A 15,472-nucleotide genomic window follows, 5' to 3' on the forward strand; every position below is an offset into this window, starting at 1 on the left:
TGACATTTAAACAAAGATGCTGTTTTTTTTTCTTTCTTTGTTTTTTTTTTTTTTTTTATCTGATCCAAATGTCAAAATGATAAAGGATATTTAAGCGGCAGAAAATTCTTCTATAATTGAACCAATAAAAAACGATTTAAAGCTAGTCTACACCCTTCATTAATAGATTAAATTACCTTGTGCTTAAGTAAACAGCTTCTTCAGCTCGAGTTGATACCTCATGTGTACATTATGTCCCTGTTTGTACTGCATCTGTCTATGACATTAAGCAATGCCTTTGATATTTTTTTCTAGGTGAGACAGAGGTATGCTCTCATTGACATTATTCTGGACTCCATGCTGTAAATCTTTGTAAATGTATATTAATTTTGTATGGACAGGGTGGATTTAGAATATAAAACAGAGATGCAAAGTTAATGAATTTAATCAGCATTCAAAACCAAACTCCAAACAAGTTTAATGCTCAGACTTTTTGGTGAATTACAAACCTATATGCCACTTTACCAAGTTACTGTGTGTTATGTACTTTGCCATAACAATAGAGGGGAACTGATTATCTTCATTAACGAGTACTATTTATTGTTCTTTATTTGGTTCATCTGTAAAAACTCAAGTTTTTGCCTGTTGTTCAGATTTACCCAACTCAATAAAGAGGAACGTTTTGTAAACCTCAATGTTCTTCTGTATCGTGAACATATAAGAGGAAAAATATTTTGCATCTAGAGGTTCTCTGCCAAGCATTGTTCATGATGAAAAAAGTGCATGCATGCATTAAATACGCAAGGGCTAATGACCTGATCAGTGATACTATGTGTATCTTTCTCCTTTCATTCAAAAGATACATTGTCTAAAGTGTTATTTTAGAAAAGGACAAACTTATATTAAACTCTACCGTCTCTATTCTTCTCGCCCAGGGATGCAAAATAAGAAAAAAGTAGTATTGCTGATTGACAATAAGGACACAACAATAACATAACTGAAGATATTAAACAACAAGATTTACTCCTGATGGTCACTTTTTTGACAATTTTAGCTTGTTCAGTGTAAAATATTCCAGTAAGACAAATATTTCAGAAATAAATTAATTTGGGGTTTAATTCTAATCACTATGGTTACAACATTCTCACCTATTTTCAGTTCTTGCAAATTCACACCTTCTCTGTCTGTATTTGCAGTAATTTATAAAGTGTGTCATTTAAAGCTGAAGATTGTAATTTTTTTCTTTTGTTAAAATACTTTCTTCTATCCAAGCTTAATATGCAGAGACAACTAAATAAGCCCCAAAAATGTTCCCAAAATGTGCAAACATTGTAGCCCTATGAAAGCTTTGATAGCTTGAGCATCCTGACCAGCCAAGCCAGGCAACATTGGCTCAATCAATCGTGTGAATTTGGGGCGGGACTACCTTTTGGAAGTCGAGATGAGTGTTTGGGAAACTTGTTTGAAAACAGTTATTGTTTTTGCAATTCTGTAAGAAATTACACATCTCATTTTTAATCGGCATATTATTCTCTTGGGGTCGATATAACCATATTAAATATTTCAAGACAGTATGGTCGTCCTTGTGTGAATTCAAAACTGTCACTATGGTTACAAACTGAAGAAACATATAGAAGGTAGATACATGTTCATATTGGGATTGACAGGTATGTGGGAGAATGACATCATAAAATTCTGCTTCAGAGTTTTATTGCTTTTAGGTTTCTTCAAAAAAGGATTTGCACACAAATGACTTTACCGACACAAACAGCGCTATGATGAGATGCATGATGATAGGAGGGATTTTTAAAAGTTTGGGATAAATAAAAGGTTGAAAAGCCAATATGAAATTCATATGCTCTTTTAACATTCATTTCATGACTTTGAAAACTGCATAATTTGAGAATCTCACTGCTCTCTGAAAAACTACATTTATAAACTCTAACAAAATTATCCTCCCAATATAGATACAGATTATTTTTCTTTATCTTCACACACACACACACACACACACACACACACACACACACACACACACACACACACTAAGCTATCTAAATGGGGACATACCATGAACTGTTAATGAACAATACTTTTGTTCTTCGGCTATATATATATGCTAACACTTGTTAATGCATTATGAACTATCATAAAACAACAATGAACAATTGTATCTTTATACATTTACATTAACCAAAATGAATAAATGCTGTAAAAATATATTGTTCATTGTTAGTTAGTTGAAGATGATTCCAAATGCATTTACTAATGTTGACAAATAGAACCTTATTGTAAAGTGTTACCAAAAAAAAACATTATTTGCTTTATGTATGAATCAATTTTACAATTTAGGATGTCCCCAAAGGAAGGTTTTGTCAGATTAAGCTAACTTCTGAGGACAATGTTGTTCCTAAAGTATAGCAAAGGAAACCCAGATATTATACATACTATGGACTAATCATTATAATAATAATTTAGGAATAATTGTACCAAATGAAGATGTTACTAAATGTCCCGAAAGGAAGATTTTACTAACTTCTCTGGAAAAATGTGTCCCCAAACTATAGCTATGTATAGCTAATACACACACACACACACACACACAAACACACACACACACACACACACACACACACACACACACACACACACACACACACACACACACACACACACAAAGCAGGTGTGACAAAGAGAGGATAAAGTGCAGAGTGCAAAAGCATCAGACTGGCTGACGCAGCAGTGTGATGAATGACAGAGAATCAGTGAGCAGCTCTTTGCTGGTTGGAATTTGGCTTTATAGAAGATGAAAACTGAACTGTGAAGGCTGGGGAGCGATAGTGATGCTTTTCAAGATGACAAGCAAAGAATACTTAAGATTAAAGTGTTCTAGAAGCACATGATGGTTGACTGGGAAGTTGTACAGTATATCAAACAAGTAAATTCAAGTTTAAGAGTCCAGCAAGGTGGAGGAGATGTCATCACAGAGCTCACAGAGAGATAGGTGTCACTGAAAAACTTATAAAAATATAAAATTTCTTTCCATCTCGTGATAGATCACAAAATTGCTTTCCAACCCAAAATTGCATATAAAACCTACCTTTACAAAACACCCATTTGTTTATAAAATGTCATAATATTTCACAATGTGATAATAACAAGGGTTGCCGTGCTGATGTCAAATTAATAAAAAGTACAAAAAGCCATTATATATAAAAATAAATATGTACAACACAAGCGCTCAGGGAATTTAATTTTAATAATAAACATAATTAATAATGGGAACCGTATCTATGCTATTTTCTTCAAACAAACTGTGGAAGGGTTTTTCATTGGCAACAGAGCGGAATATTTATGCCATTTCGTTTTTGCCAAAGCAGTAAATTAGCAGCTACCAAAGATATTCTTAAAGGAATATTCCAGGTAAAATACAAATTAAGCACTCTCATCTGTGGCATGCTGTTGATATTCACAGAAAATAATTTCAACCCACATTTGGACTAATTTCATACCTCAATTTGTAAAAACAAACAAATAAATGTCCCGTAGACTTCCATTGTAAGCGCATACTGTGTCAACACAGTTTTTTATTTGTTTTAGCATGCCAAAGATGCTGCTGACAGTACTTAAAAGTCATTTACTCACCTACATTTACTCATGTTGTTCAAAACATGTGCGCCTTTTTTTTCATTTTTTTTTCACTTTAAACACAAAAGAGATGTTTGGCAGAATGTCAGACTCAGTCACCATTCACTTTCATTGTAAGGAAAAAAAGATGCAATGATAGTGAATGGTGACTGAGGCTGATGTTCTGCCTTATACCACTTTTTGTGTTCCACAGTAGAAAGAAAAGTCATATGGTTTTTGGAACAACATGAGGGTGAGTAAACAATGAATTAAATTTCATTTTTAGATGAACTATCCCTTTAACTTGAACTTAATCAGCCATATTCATTTTAACAGAATACAAAGAACATTGAAGACTGATGTGAGGTGTCAAAAAGGAAACTACCTGATATCTTTAGTGGGGCCTGTAGGCTAATTGGATATGCTGAATGCTGATTCCTGAATAAATCTCATCACCAATACTGATCATTAAAGTTAACATACGCAGTTGTCCAGGGATGTCGTATATGTGAAGTTAAGACTATCTTATGAATCTAGGAGTCTTCCATTTGCTATAATAAAGCATATTTAAAAATGTTTATGATGCAAGTAGGGCATTTTGGGGTTGAGGGGTTAAGGCACTCAGTTTGGGTTTTGCACCGGTTGTAGTGGTAGTAGAGAATGCACAGGCTTTCTGCACTGATTCAACAGCAAACAACAACTAATAAATGGCCCTTTTTGGTGATGAACCAGTAAGTGGCCTGGCATCAGTGGCTTGCTCATTGTGAAAGAAATGCACATTAATCCTTTGGTTCTCCATGGTTCTTCTCAGAAGCCTTAGTAGGTACAGGTAGGTCATTATGAGAATGTCAATCTTTGGGTATCATCCTCCATCTTTTACCTCTCTTAAACCCTCTCACGTGCTCTTCTAGTACATAGGACCTCTGGGAGGGGGACCCTTGGGGTTGTACTCTACAGGCATGCTCATACAGTCCGACGGATGACAACGGCCATCCTTGCCCTTCTGTCCAGGGGCCCCTGGAGGTCCAGAAACCCCAGGGATGCCCTGCTGACCAGCAGGACCTGGTGGTCCCATCTTACCATAACCAGGAGGACCAGGCACACCTGAGAGAAAAAGAGGGAATGGAAGAAATGAGGGGGAAATAACAATGTGTCAAAGCAAAATAAACATGAAAAAGACATTACACAAACAGGAAATTCATCAAAATGGACCGTATGTACTTTAGTAATGCACATACCTAGTCTTATTGTGAACAATTCATCTGTACATGTTATTTAATTTAAAAAAACACATCTGTACATAAAGACTTATAGGAATAGTTCACCCCAAAATGGAAATGTTTTCATTATTTACACATAGATGTTTTCTATACAGCAATAAAAAGTCACAAATTTAAGTCATTATTTACTGAAAATCTACACCTCTGAAGATTATCAGTGAATAACAACTTAAATTTCAGGTCTGTTCCTCACACAAAGCATTTGTATGGCTTCTGAAAATGTAGAATATAATGCACAAGTCTTATGGACTACTTTTATGGTGCATTTATTGTGTTTTTTGTCCTTTTTTGGAGCTTGACAACACCTAGTCACTAAGAACAGTCGTTGTACTGGACAATTTTCCTTTTGTGTGAACTATTCTTTTGAGAGAAGAAATAAGAAGTCAGACCTGGAACACCTGGAGGACCACTGTCTCCCATCTCTCCTACACCCTTATCTCCTTTCTCTCCCTTCACACCAGGGGCACCTGAGGACAAACACACATAAGAGCATCCATTTGGAAGACTGAGCACATGAAACAGATCTGTAGCAGGAAACATTAGCACATTATTTCATTTTACCAGATGGGCCCATGGGTCCCTGCCTTCCCTCACGGCCAATCTGTCCAGGACGGCCTGGTATCCCTTGGGGCCCTGGGATTCCTGGACTTCCATTTTTCCCTGGGGGTCCCGGTCGGCCAGGGGATGCAACCATCTCCACTGGCATCTGCATTCGTGACATGTAGTAGCCCATGCGCTCTGCGGGAATAAGTTAACTTTAATATATAAAAGCTTTAAAAACCAAACACGTCACTTCTAAGCTCTATTAAACAGTTCATACTTGCAAAAATGTTATGTTTATAAAATTAAAAGGTTGTATTCATTACAGTTCTATTTGTTCTAGAGCTGTCAGAATTAATGCGTTAATGCATGTGATTAATTAAAAAAGCTCAACGCGTTAATTTTTCTTCATCACGATTAACGCATTTACCGTTAATACAACATAAACCAGCATAAACAATTGTTGGAAAGGCAGAACCTTTGTTATGTGTCCGCCTGAAGTCGCTGTCACACACTTCATAACATACACACACCAGAACACTTCTACCAAGGGAGCCTACAAGCTTAGCATAAAATAGCATAACGCGATGGTCCCAGAGACATTCTATGGGCAGAACTGTCGTAACACGCTAGTTGACCATTATGCTCAGTAAATAAAAGAATCTCTGCACACACACACAACTGCACAACCAAGAAGAAATGATGGAGAAAGAACCTCTTAATGCTATTTGATGTACAAAACAAGCCAAGATGGGACTTAGAAATAGAAATGAAGTATTTTTCAGCCTATGTATGGTGCATTTTAATTACTACAAAAGCACGTCAAGTCTTAACTATAAACAAAACGCAGAATGATATGTTTTTGTCTGCAAGTGCCCTTCATTTGGAATTCAAAGTGGGGCTGGCGTCGACTCCCTGACGCGAATCATGAACATGATTCATGATTGCTGCATGAAAGTGGAACGTCACAGTCTACCGGCAGACTGTGGAGGATTTGAGTTTTTTATGCCCATTGCAATGAAAATGCAACATATCGGGGAACTTGTTTTTTTAAATTAGTCAACCTCCCAATTAGACTTTGGGAAACATTTGAAGTTATCTGAATTGGTGTTATTTTAGTACATTTTTATCTTTATACTGTGGAAGGCTTTATTTGGAAAATTTTAATAAAGCATTACATTGTTGCATATTGTTTTGTTTTCTTTCCTTAGAAGGAAATAAATGCTTCTTTGTATCTTTTTGACAGCAAAAGTATATATAATTGTAGTCAAATTTCAGCACTTTCAAAATCTTTAATCGTGATTAACTGCAAAAATTAGGCAATAAATCGCAATTAAAAACTGTAATCGACTGACAGGACTTAATCGTTCACATTAGTTAACTACATTAGTTAACATGAACTAACAATGAGCAATACTTTTAGAGCACTTCTTAATCTTGGTTAGTGTTAATTTCAACACAGCAATTTCAATATATATATATATATATATATTTTTTTTTATAGAAATGTGTAATTGTTAACATTAGTTAATGCAGTATTAACTAACATGAACTAAATTAAATGGAATTCCAATAATTATAATAATTATAATAATAATTATTAATAATAATAATAATAATTATAATTATTATTATTATTATATCCTAATAATTGGCTCAGTAGAATTGCTCAAAGTGCAATATCAAACCAGTAAAATATTTTAGAGGAGAGCATATCTAGAATTTATAATAATATAAGAAAAAAATAATATAGAATATTATACGTTTATATTTACTATGAGCATTTCCATACATTTTCCAGGCCAATTTTAAAATTACCTGTTATTTCCATGTTTTCCATTCCCTTATATATGTATGGAAAATGTTAATCTTGTCAGAATTTGGATGTATGGGCCTTTAAATTAATTATTATTAATCCTTTTCATATACTGACACACAAATCAAGGCTAGTATAAACAGTGATTGTATCCGCGCGCACTTCACTTCTACCGGTCATCTTTGATTTTGAAAAATGTAATTCATTTATTGAAACACGAAAAAATCTAACCAAAAATATTTCTAAATTCAAATTACACTTGAAAAGTGGTCAAAATTACATTTAAATCCAAACATTTTACCCTCTCCAACTTATTCCACCGGCCCCTTTTGCAGTGACTCAGAGAATTCACTCAACGACAACCGGTGGTTACTAGTCAAAATTACATCATAAATACAATTGTAGATATACAAGAATAATAATACATACACTATATTGCCAAAAGTATTCGCTCATCTGCCTTTAGACGCATATGAACTTAAGTGACATCCCATTCTTAATCCATAGGGTTTAATATGACGTCGGCCCACCCTTTGCAGCTATAACAGCTTCAACTCTTCTGGGAAGGCTTTCCACAAGGTTTAGGAGTGTGTTTATGGGAATTTTTGACCATTCTTCCAGAAGCACATTTGTGAGGCCAGACACTGATGTTGGACGAGAAGGCCTGGCTCGCAGTCTTCGCTCTAATTCATCCCAAAGGTGCTCTATCGGGTTGAGGTCAGGACTCTGTGCAGGCCAGTCAAGTTCTTCCACACCAAACTCGCGCATCCATGTCTTTATGGACCTTGCTTTGTGCACTGGTGCGCAGTCATGTTGGAACAGGAAGGGGCCATCCCCAAACTGTTCCCACAAAGTTGGGAGCATGGAATTGTCCAAAATCTCTTGGTATGCTGAAGCATTCAGAGTTCCTTTCACTGGAACTAAGGGGCCAAGCCCAGCTCCTGAAAAACAACCCCACACCATAATCCCCCTCCACCAAACTTCACAGTTGGCACAATGCAGTCAGACAAGTACCGTTCTCCTGGCAACCGCCAAACCCAGACTCGTCCATCAGATTGCCAGATGGAGAAGCGTGATTCGTCACTCCAGAGAACGCGTCTCCACTGCTCTAGAGTCCAGTGGCGGCGTGCTTTACACCACTGCATCTGATGCTTTGCATTGCACTTGGTGATGTATGGCTTGAATGCAGCTGCTCGGCCATGGAAACCCATTCCTTGAAGCTCTCTACGCACTGTTCTTGAGCTAATCTGAAGGCCACATGAACTTTGGAGGTCTGTAGCGATCGACTCTGCAGAAAGTTGGCGACCTCTGCGCACTATGCACCTCAGCATCCGCTGACCCCGCTCTGTCATTTTACGTGGCCTACCACTTCGTGGCTGAGTTGCTGTCATTCCCAATCGCTTCCACTTTGTTATAATACCACTGACAGTTGACTGTGGAATATTTAGTAGCGAGGAAATTTCACGACTGGTCTTGTTGCACAGGTGGCATCCTATCACAGTACCATGCTGGAATTCACTGAGCTCCTGAGAGCGGCCCATTCTTTCACAAATGTTTGTAGAAGCAGTCTGCATGCCTAGGTGCTTCATTTTATACACCTGTGGCCATGGAAGTGATTGGAACACTTGAATTCAATCATTTGGATGGGTGAGCGAATACTTTTGGCAATATAGTGTATAAACATAACAATAAAAATAATAATAATTGAAAAAATAAACCATGACCTCTAGAAATTTTAACACAAATCTCATAATTTTTTGTTTCAACAGACGGCTTCAACAGCGATTGAAGGGACATTATTTGATGTTCTGTAATTTCAGAATTTGGACAGGAAATTTATTACCACCTGCTGGTGAAATACACCCACAGTTTGCGCGCCTACAGCCACAGTGGCAAAAACACTTGTAAAAACGTAGGATTTTTACGCCCATTTGCGCTTGCACAAAAATTGCACTTAGAATTAGCGCTTTCACGAAAATTGGATAAGACGTTTCACACAGTCGTAGCTCATAGTGCTGTGCTTTGCGCACTCAAGAAAATAGAGCCCCTGATGTTTGTTTGTTCACGTGTAAGAAAAAATGTCCATGAAAAATGTTTTTGACATTTTAAAACCATGATTTCACATGATCTTTTCTCACCATCAAAAATCTTTATGACCTGCTGTCTGATGAAGGACCTTAAATCATCATAGTTCACAACAGCCTGGAAAAAACAGATACAGTTTGAAGTAAAAATACTGATGCAAACTATTCTGCCAAACTACATACAGTACATTTTAAGGACTCTCATCTTATAAGTCAAGCCACAAGCAAACACTCTTTGTTTCATAAATCTAGGTGGCAAAGTGCTGCTATTAATTAATAGGTTCTTTCAGGTACAATGTTTAGCTGTTCATTTTCACTTTAAAAGCCTCACATCATTTCCTGGGATTCCTGGTGATCCAGGGGTTCCAGCTGGTCCAGGTGAACCCGGGCTTCCCCTCTCGCCACGTGGTCCAGCTGGTCCAATAATACCTTCTGGTCCTTTGGAGCCAAACCCAAAGCCTCCTCCTGGTGGGCCGGGACGTCCCCGCTCTCCTGGGGGTCCCCTTTGCCCTGCTCCCCCTGCCTCACCCTGGACGAGAGCAACGGCACAGCTTTCATTTACCATGCAGGTGATTCTAAGACAATGACCACAGGCTACTCAGTGATCCCTGTAATTACACTGTATAACAAGGCTTATATGTAAACTCCTGCTCAGCACAATACAGTCCACAAAATTAAAAATGTAATTGTAAATTTCCATCTAGTTTTATGATTAAGGTGGCAAGCATCCACTATAACTTTGTCTGGCTTGCATTCAATAGTCCTTTCCTACTTTAAAAAAAGTCATGTGCTAGTAAAATATTTTGCCCACCATTTCCCCCCAGCTATTTTCAAGAATTAGCTATTGATAAATCAATGGACACAAAACAGTGTGGGATAGACTTACAGTCTGGTCACTGGGTTGTATTGATCAATTAGCCGACTAAAATCATTGAAAAAAATTCCCAGCAGATAAAAACAATCTCCAGAAAACCTGAGTTTGGAAAATTAGATGTGACCTTTGACATTAAAGGCCCAGGTATACTTCGCTTTTGCTTGTTCCGGATCGCCTCGCACCTGGTCGACCGCGTTGCCTTCGTGAGTATACTTTTACTCAGAACGCATTTGAAGCATGCACACTACAACTGCTTTGTGACACTCTTTTAGTACAGTCAAAGGCCAGCACATGTGCAGACGAGTCAAGAAAATCTAGGCGGCATGCGGTAAACTGACTAAGGTTCAAACTACTGATTCATATGAATATGTCTATCAACTTACTACTTAGGTGTACTGTATAATATTTTACTATCACTTGTACCAATTCAGTGTAGGAATGCAATTATATTATGGGTGTGAGGCTCATTAACACTTTATTCCCAGGGCCCTGTGAATTTAAGTGACGGTCCTGCGTGTACATTTGGCAATCTATCTACAGCAAGTCACTTCAGTGTTCACACATAAAAGGGCCTATACTAATGGTTTGAAAGAAAAGCGCTGCTCTCGTCTCATTCACATCTAAACTTCAAAATCCTGACAATGCTGTCCTGTCAGAGTGATAGATAGAGCCCCTCTCTATGGCTTTTTACGGAGCATAATGGTTTCACTTTGTAATTTGAGAGGGCTGTTCAGACAGTCTACTGTGGCAAATGAGGGGAAAAAAGAGAAAGTGAGGGTAAACTGAGGTTAGACACCATGCTGTTGTGATTACAGATGGAGCCAGCTGACAACTTCACTAAACATATGTAAACGCCAACACTAACAGCATGCCAAGGTGGGAGGGGAAAGTACTCTCTTATGTCTGAATAAGACGTATCGAATGTAGAAAGATGACAGCGTTCAATGGAGCGAATACATTTTAAAAGAGCTGTGAAAACTGTATCTTACCTTCAGCCCCTGTGGACCAGGTTCTCCTGGCAGGCCTGGGGCTCCCTGAGGTTAGAAATAATTAAAGGAGTAAAACTGCAGCAAGAAGAACTGGGTTTTGTGGTAATAATCATTGACAGTGTTTACATGCACAATAATATTCCTATATTACTCAGAATTTGATCATTTTCTGAATAGAAATGAATGATGTAAACACATTAACCCTACTGAAATAAGGGTTGTGACTAAGTCACAATTCTGGTTTCTTGAAATCTGAATAAGATAGCTTGCATATATCTGCAATAATAGGAATTATATGAGACTGTTTGGAAGTGTTTACATTTATTTAGGATTAGTACTAAATTAATCAGAATTTTTTATTATATTCTGAATAGGAATGAACAAGCATGAATCATGAAACACATGACCTGATTGAAATAACCTGATTAATGGAATATTCCAAATTAAATTCAAGTTAAGCTCAATGGACAGCATTTGTGGCATAACGTTGATTACCACAAAACATAATTCCGACTCGTCCCTCCTTTTCTTTAAAGAAAAGCAAAAATCAACGTTACAGTGAGGCACTTACAATGGAAGTGAATGGGGCCAATTTTTGGAGGGTTTAAAGGCAAAAATGTTTTTTTTTTTGCAATGAACGCTTAACCAGAGTATTAAAATGAATAGTAAAAATGTAAATGTGGTCATTGTGTTTGCATATATTATGTTGTATGTTGCACATAGTGTTTGACACAAACACTGACAAATACTTTAGGATTTGTATCTAGCCAATCAAAGGAGATACTTACATCTTTACCTGCTGCTCCATCACCTCCTGGTTCACCCTAAAGGAAAAAAAAGTATAAGGATTTAAAAACAAGAATAAAACTATTTTATTGGAAACTATAAACAACAGCAGTTATATGGCCAATATTATGGTAAATGAAGTTTGTCAGTAAAGCTTAGTTTATATGAATGATGAATCCTGAAATTGCAGGTACTAACCATTGGCCCTGGATGACCTGGCCCACCTGGTGGGCCAGGTAATCCAGCCAGTCCTCTCTCTCCTGCCTCGCCCTTCTCTCCCTTAATGCCCTGTAAATGAGTAAGGAGGTACAGTAAGGCATTTAACCATTAACATTAAAGGCATCATTTTCACATTATCTGTTATGGAAGACAATTTTACTCACCACTCCAGGTGGCCCAACTGGTCCTGCTGGCCCTGGAGGACCTGAAGCACCCTATAAATTTGCAGTTGCATTCATTAAGCAATCGTTTTCAATTGGTTGTATACCCTATATGTGGATTAAAGTGAGGATTAAAACTAATATTCTTCAATACTTACCACATGTCCTGGTGCTCCAGGTGGTCCTTGTGGTCCATGAGAGCCAGGATCACCCTGATATTAAAAGTAAAAATATTAAAAATATTTACTTATCCAGACACTAAGGCCGAAACATACTATTTGCATTCTTTCATTATCTGAATTTTATAGAGCGATAGTGGTGAAATCTTACCTCTAGACCAGGCCTTCCTGTTGCTCCAGCAGGTCCCTGAGGTCCTATGTCTCCCTAGAGAAAACAAAGAGGACAAAGATGTAATGCAACATTAGAGACAAAGAAAGAAACAAAATAATAAAGAATAATATTATTATATAATATAAAGAAAATAAAAGCTGTTTTGTGTAATGTCTGCCCCACTAGAGGCGCCAAACAGAATTGCAAACATAATTTTATTTTTCCAATAAGGTTTCTCAAACACTCATCTTCCATTGTTCTGAAAAAACAAAACAGGTAGTCAAAGGTAGTCACGTCCCAAACTCAAGTATTGTTTGAGCCAGAAGTTGACATGTCGGCCCTCTCAGAAAAACAGAAACATTTGGAAATTGCCACAGAGTCACAGTGTTTACAGTTATCGAGGAAATCAGCCTACAAATGGCTTATTTACAGTTGTCTCTGCACATTAAGCTGAAATAGGAGTATTCTACAATCAATAAATAAATAAATAAATAATGACACTTTTACAGACAGGATCAGCAGAGATTTTACATTAATTTATGCACTGCACTTTTCAAAATCAAAATAATTACCGGGGTATATGAAACACAATGAAAAAGTGTTTCATACCTTCATTCCCGGGAGACCTGTGTGTCCTTTGATGCCCTTGAAACCCTGGAATAAGAAACAGTCTTAAGCTTCTTTCAATCAGATAAAAATCAAATTTGAAACTTGTTGAGTTCCTCCTTTGAGACGCCTAATTAAAGTTGTCTTTGTTCCAGTCTGTGTCCCAACTGCTGATTTTTGTATTTATGTGTCACTGGTAAATACTACAAAGAACTTGAAAAGTGCAAATAAAAAAGAAAATATGGGACAGTAAATACCGGTATTCCCCTGAGTCCTGCTTGGCCAGGTGGTCCTGGCTCACCCTGTATGTAGATGAGAGAAATAGAGAGAGAGAGAGAGAGAAAGAGATGTGGCGAGAGGTCATACGTTAACTTTAGGTAATGCAATTGATACTATGAGCTAAATTTTTTTAATAATCCATTACAACTTTTTTAAAACTTGTTAATTTATAAAAATTTTAGTTCACATTAGTTTATAATACAGTATATTATCTAATATACTATATATATATATATATATACAGGTGCATCTCAATAAATTAGAATGTTGTGGAAAAGTTCATTTATTTCAATAATTCAACTCAAATTGTGAAACTCGTGTATTAAATAAATTCAGTGCACACAGACTGAAGTATTTTAAGTCTTTGGTTCTTTTAATTGCGATGATTTTGGCTCACATTTAACAAAAACCCACCAATTCACTATCTCAAAAAATTAGACCAATAAAAAAAACATTTTTAGTGAATTGTTGGCCTTCTGGAAAGTATGTTCATTTACTGTATATGTACTCAGTACTTGGTAGGGGCTCCTTTTGCTTTAATTACTGCCTCAATTCGGCGTGGCATGGAGGTGATCAGTTTGTGGCACTGCTGAGGTGGTATGGAAGCCCAGGTTTCTTTGACAGTGGCCTTCAGCTTATCTGCATTTTTTGGTCTCTTGTTTCTCATTTTCCTCTTGACAATTCCCCATAGATTCTCTATGGGGTTCAGGTCTGGTGAGTTTGCTGGCCAGTCAAGCACACCAACACCATGGTCATTTAACCAACTTTTGGTGCTTTTGGCAGTGTGGGCAGGTGCCAAATCCTGCTGGAAAATGAAATCAGCATCTTTAAAAAGCTGGTCAGCAGAAGGAAGCATGAAGTGCTCCAAAATTTCTTGGTAAACGGGTGCAATGACTTTGGTTTTCAAAAAACACAATGGACCAACACCAGCAGATGACATTGCACCCCAAATCATCACAGACTGTGGAAACTTAACACTGGACTTCAAGCAACTTGGGCTATGAGCTTCTCCACCCTTCCTCCAGACTCTAGGACCTTGGTTTCCAAATGAAATACAAAACTTGCTCTCATCTGAAAAGAGGACTTTGGACCACTGGGCAACAGTCCAGTTCTTCTTCTCCTTAGCCCAGGTAAGACGCCTCTGACGTTGTCTGTGGTTCAGGAGTGGCTTAACAAGAGGAATACGACAACTGTAGCCAAATTCCTTGACATGTCTGTGTGTGGTGGCTCTTGATGCCTTGACCCCGGCCTCAGTCCATTCCTTGTGAAGTTCACCCAAATTCTTGAATCGATTTTGCTTGACAATCATAAGGCTGTGGTTCTCTCGGTTGGTTGTGCATCTTTTTCTTCCACACTTTTTCCTTCCACTCAACTTTCTGTTAACATGCTTGGATACAGCACTCTGTGAACAGCCAGCTTCTTTGGCAATGAATGTTTGTGGCTTACCCTCCTTGTGAAGGGTGTCAATGATTGTCTTCTGGACAACTGTCAGATCAGCAGTCTTCCCCATGATTGTGTAGCCTAGTGAACCAAACTGAGAGACCATTTTGAAGGCTCAGGAAACCTTTGCAGGTATTTTGAGTTGATTAGCTGATTGGCATGTCACCATATTCTAATTTTTTGAGATAGTGAATTGGTGGGTTTTTGTTAAATGTGAGCCAAAATCATCACAATTAAAAGAACCAAAGACTTAAACTACTTCAGTCTGTGTGCATTGAATTTATTTAATACAAGAGTTTCACAATTTGAGTTGAATTACTGAAATAAATTAACTTTTCCACGACATTCTAATTTATTGAGATTCACCTGTATATATATACCGATCAGCCACAACATTAAAACCACCTGCCTAATATTGTGTAGGTCCCCCTTGTGCCGCCAAAACATTCTGAGATGCTATTT

The 15,472-nt window shown here is 37.4% G+C and overlaps 1 protein-coding gene across 3 annotated transcripts in view; it reads right to left on the reverse strand.

Moving 5' to 3' along the window:
• Positions 1–1,981: 1,981 nt before the first annotated feature.
• Positions 1,982–15,472, reverse strand: part of LOC127425320 (collagen alpha-1(XVI) chain-like) — a 99,592-nt gene continuing 86,101 nt past the window's right edge. For all 3 annotated transcript variants that reach the window (XM_051671169.1, XM_051671170.1, XM_051671168.1), the window contains 13 exons: positions 13,549–13,593; positions 13,295–13,339; positions 12,686–12,739; positions 12,514–12,567; positions 12,359–12,409; positions 12,174–12,263; positions 11,978–12,013; positions 11,190–11,234; positions 9,658–9,855; positions 9,381–9,444; positions 5,448–5,624; positions 5,276–5,353; positions 1,982–4,710 (listed from right to left, as the gene is read on the reverse strand). In XM_051671169.1, the coding sequence (XP_051527129.1) occupies positions 4,514–4,710; positions 5,276–5,353; positions 5,448–5,624; positions 9,381–9,444; positions 9,658–9,855; positions 11,190–11,234; positions 11,978–12,013; positions 12,174–12,263; positions 12,359–12,409; positions 12,514–12,567; positions 12,686–12,739; positions 13,295–13,339; positions 13,549–13,593 (1,134 nt within the window). In that variant the 3' untranslated portion in view covers positions 1,982–4,513. The remainder of the gene's footprint in view (positions 4,711–5,275; positions 5,354–5,447; positions 5,625–9,380; positions 9,445–9,657; positions 9,856–11,189; positions 11,235–11,977; positions 12,014–12,173; positions 12,264–12,358; positions 12,410–12,513; positions 12,568–12,685; positions 12,740–13,294; positions 13,340–13,548; positions 13,594–15,472) is intronic.

Source organism: Myxocyprinus asiaticus, chromosome 34 (genome assembly GCF_019703515.2).
Source record: "Myxocyprinus asiaticus isolate MX2 ecotype Aquarium Trade chromosome 34, UBuf_Myxa_2, whole genome shotgun sequence".
NCBI classification, from domain to species: Eukaryota; Metazoa; Chordata; class Actinopteri; order Cypriniformes; family Catostomidae; genus Myxocyprinus; species Myxocyprinus asiaticus.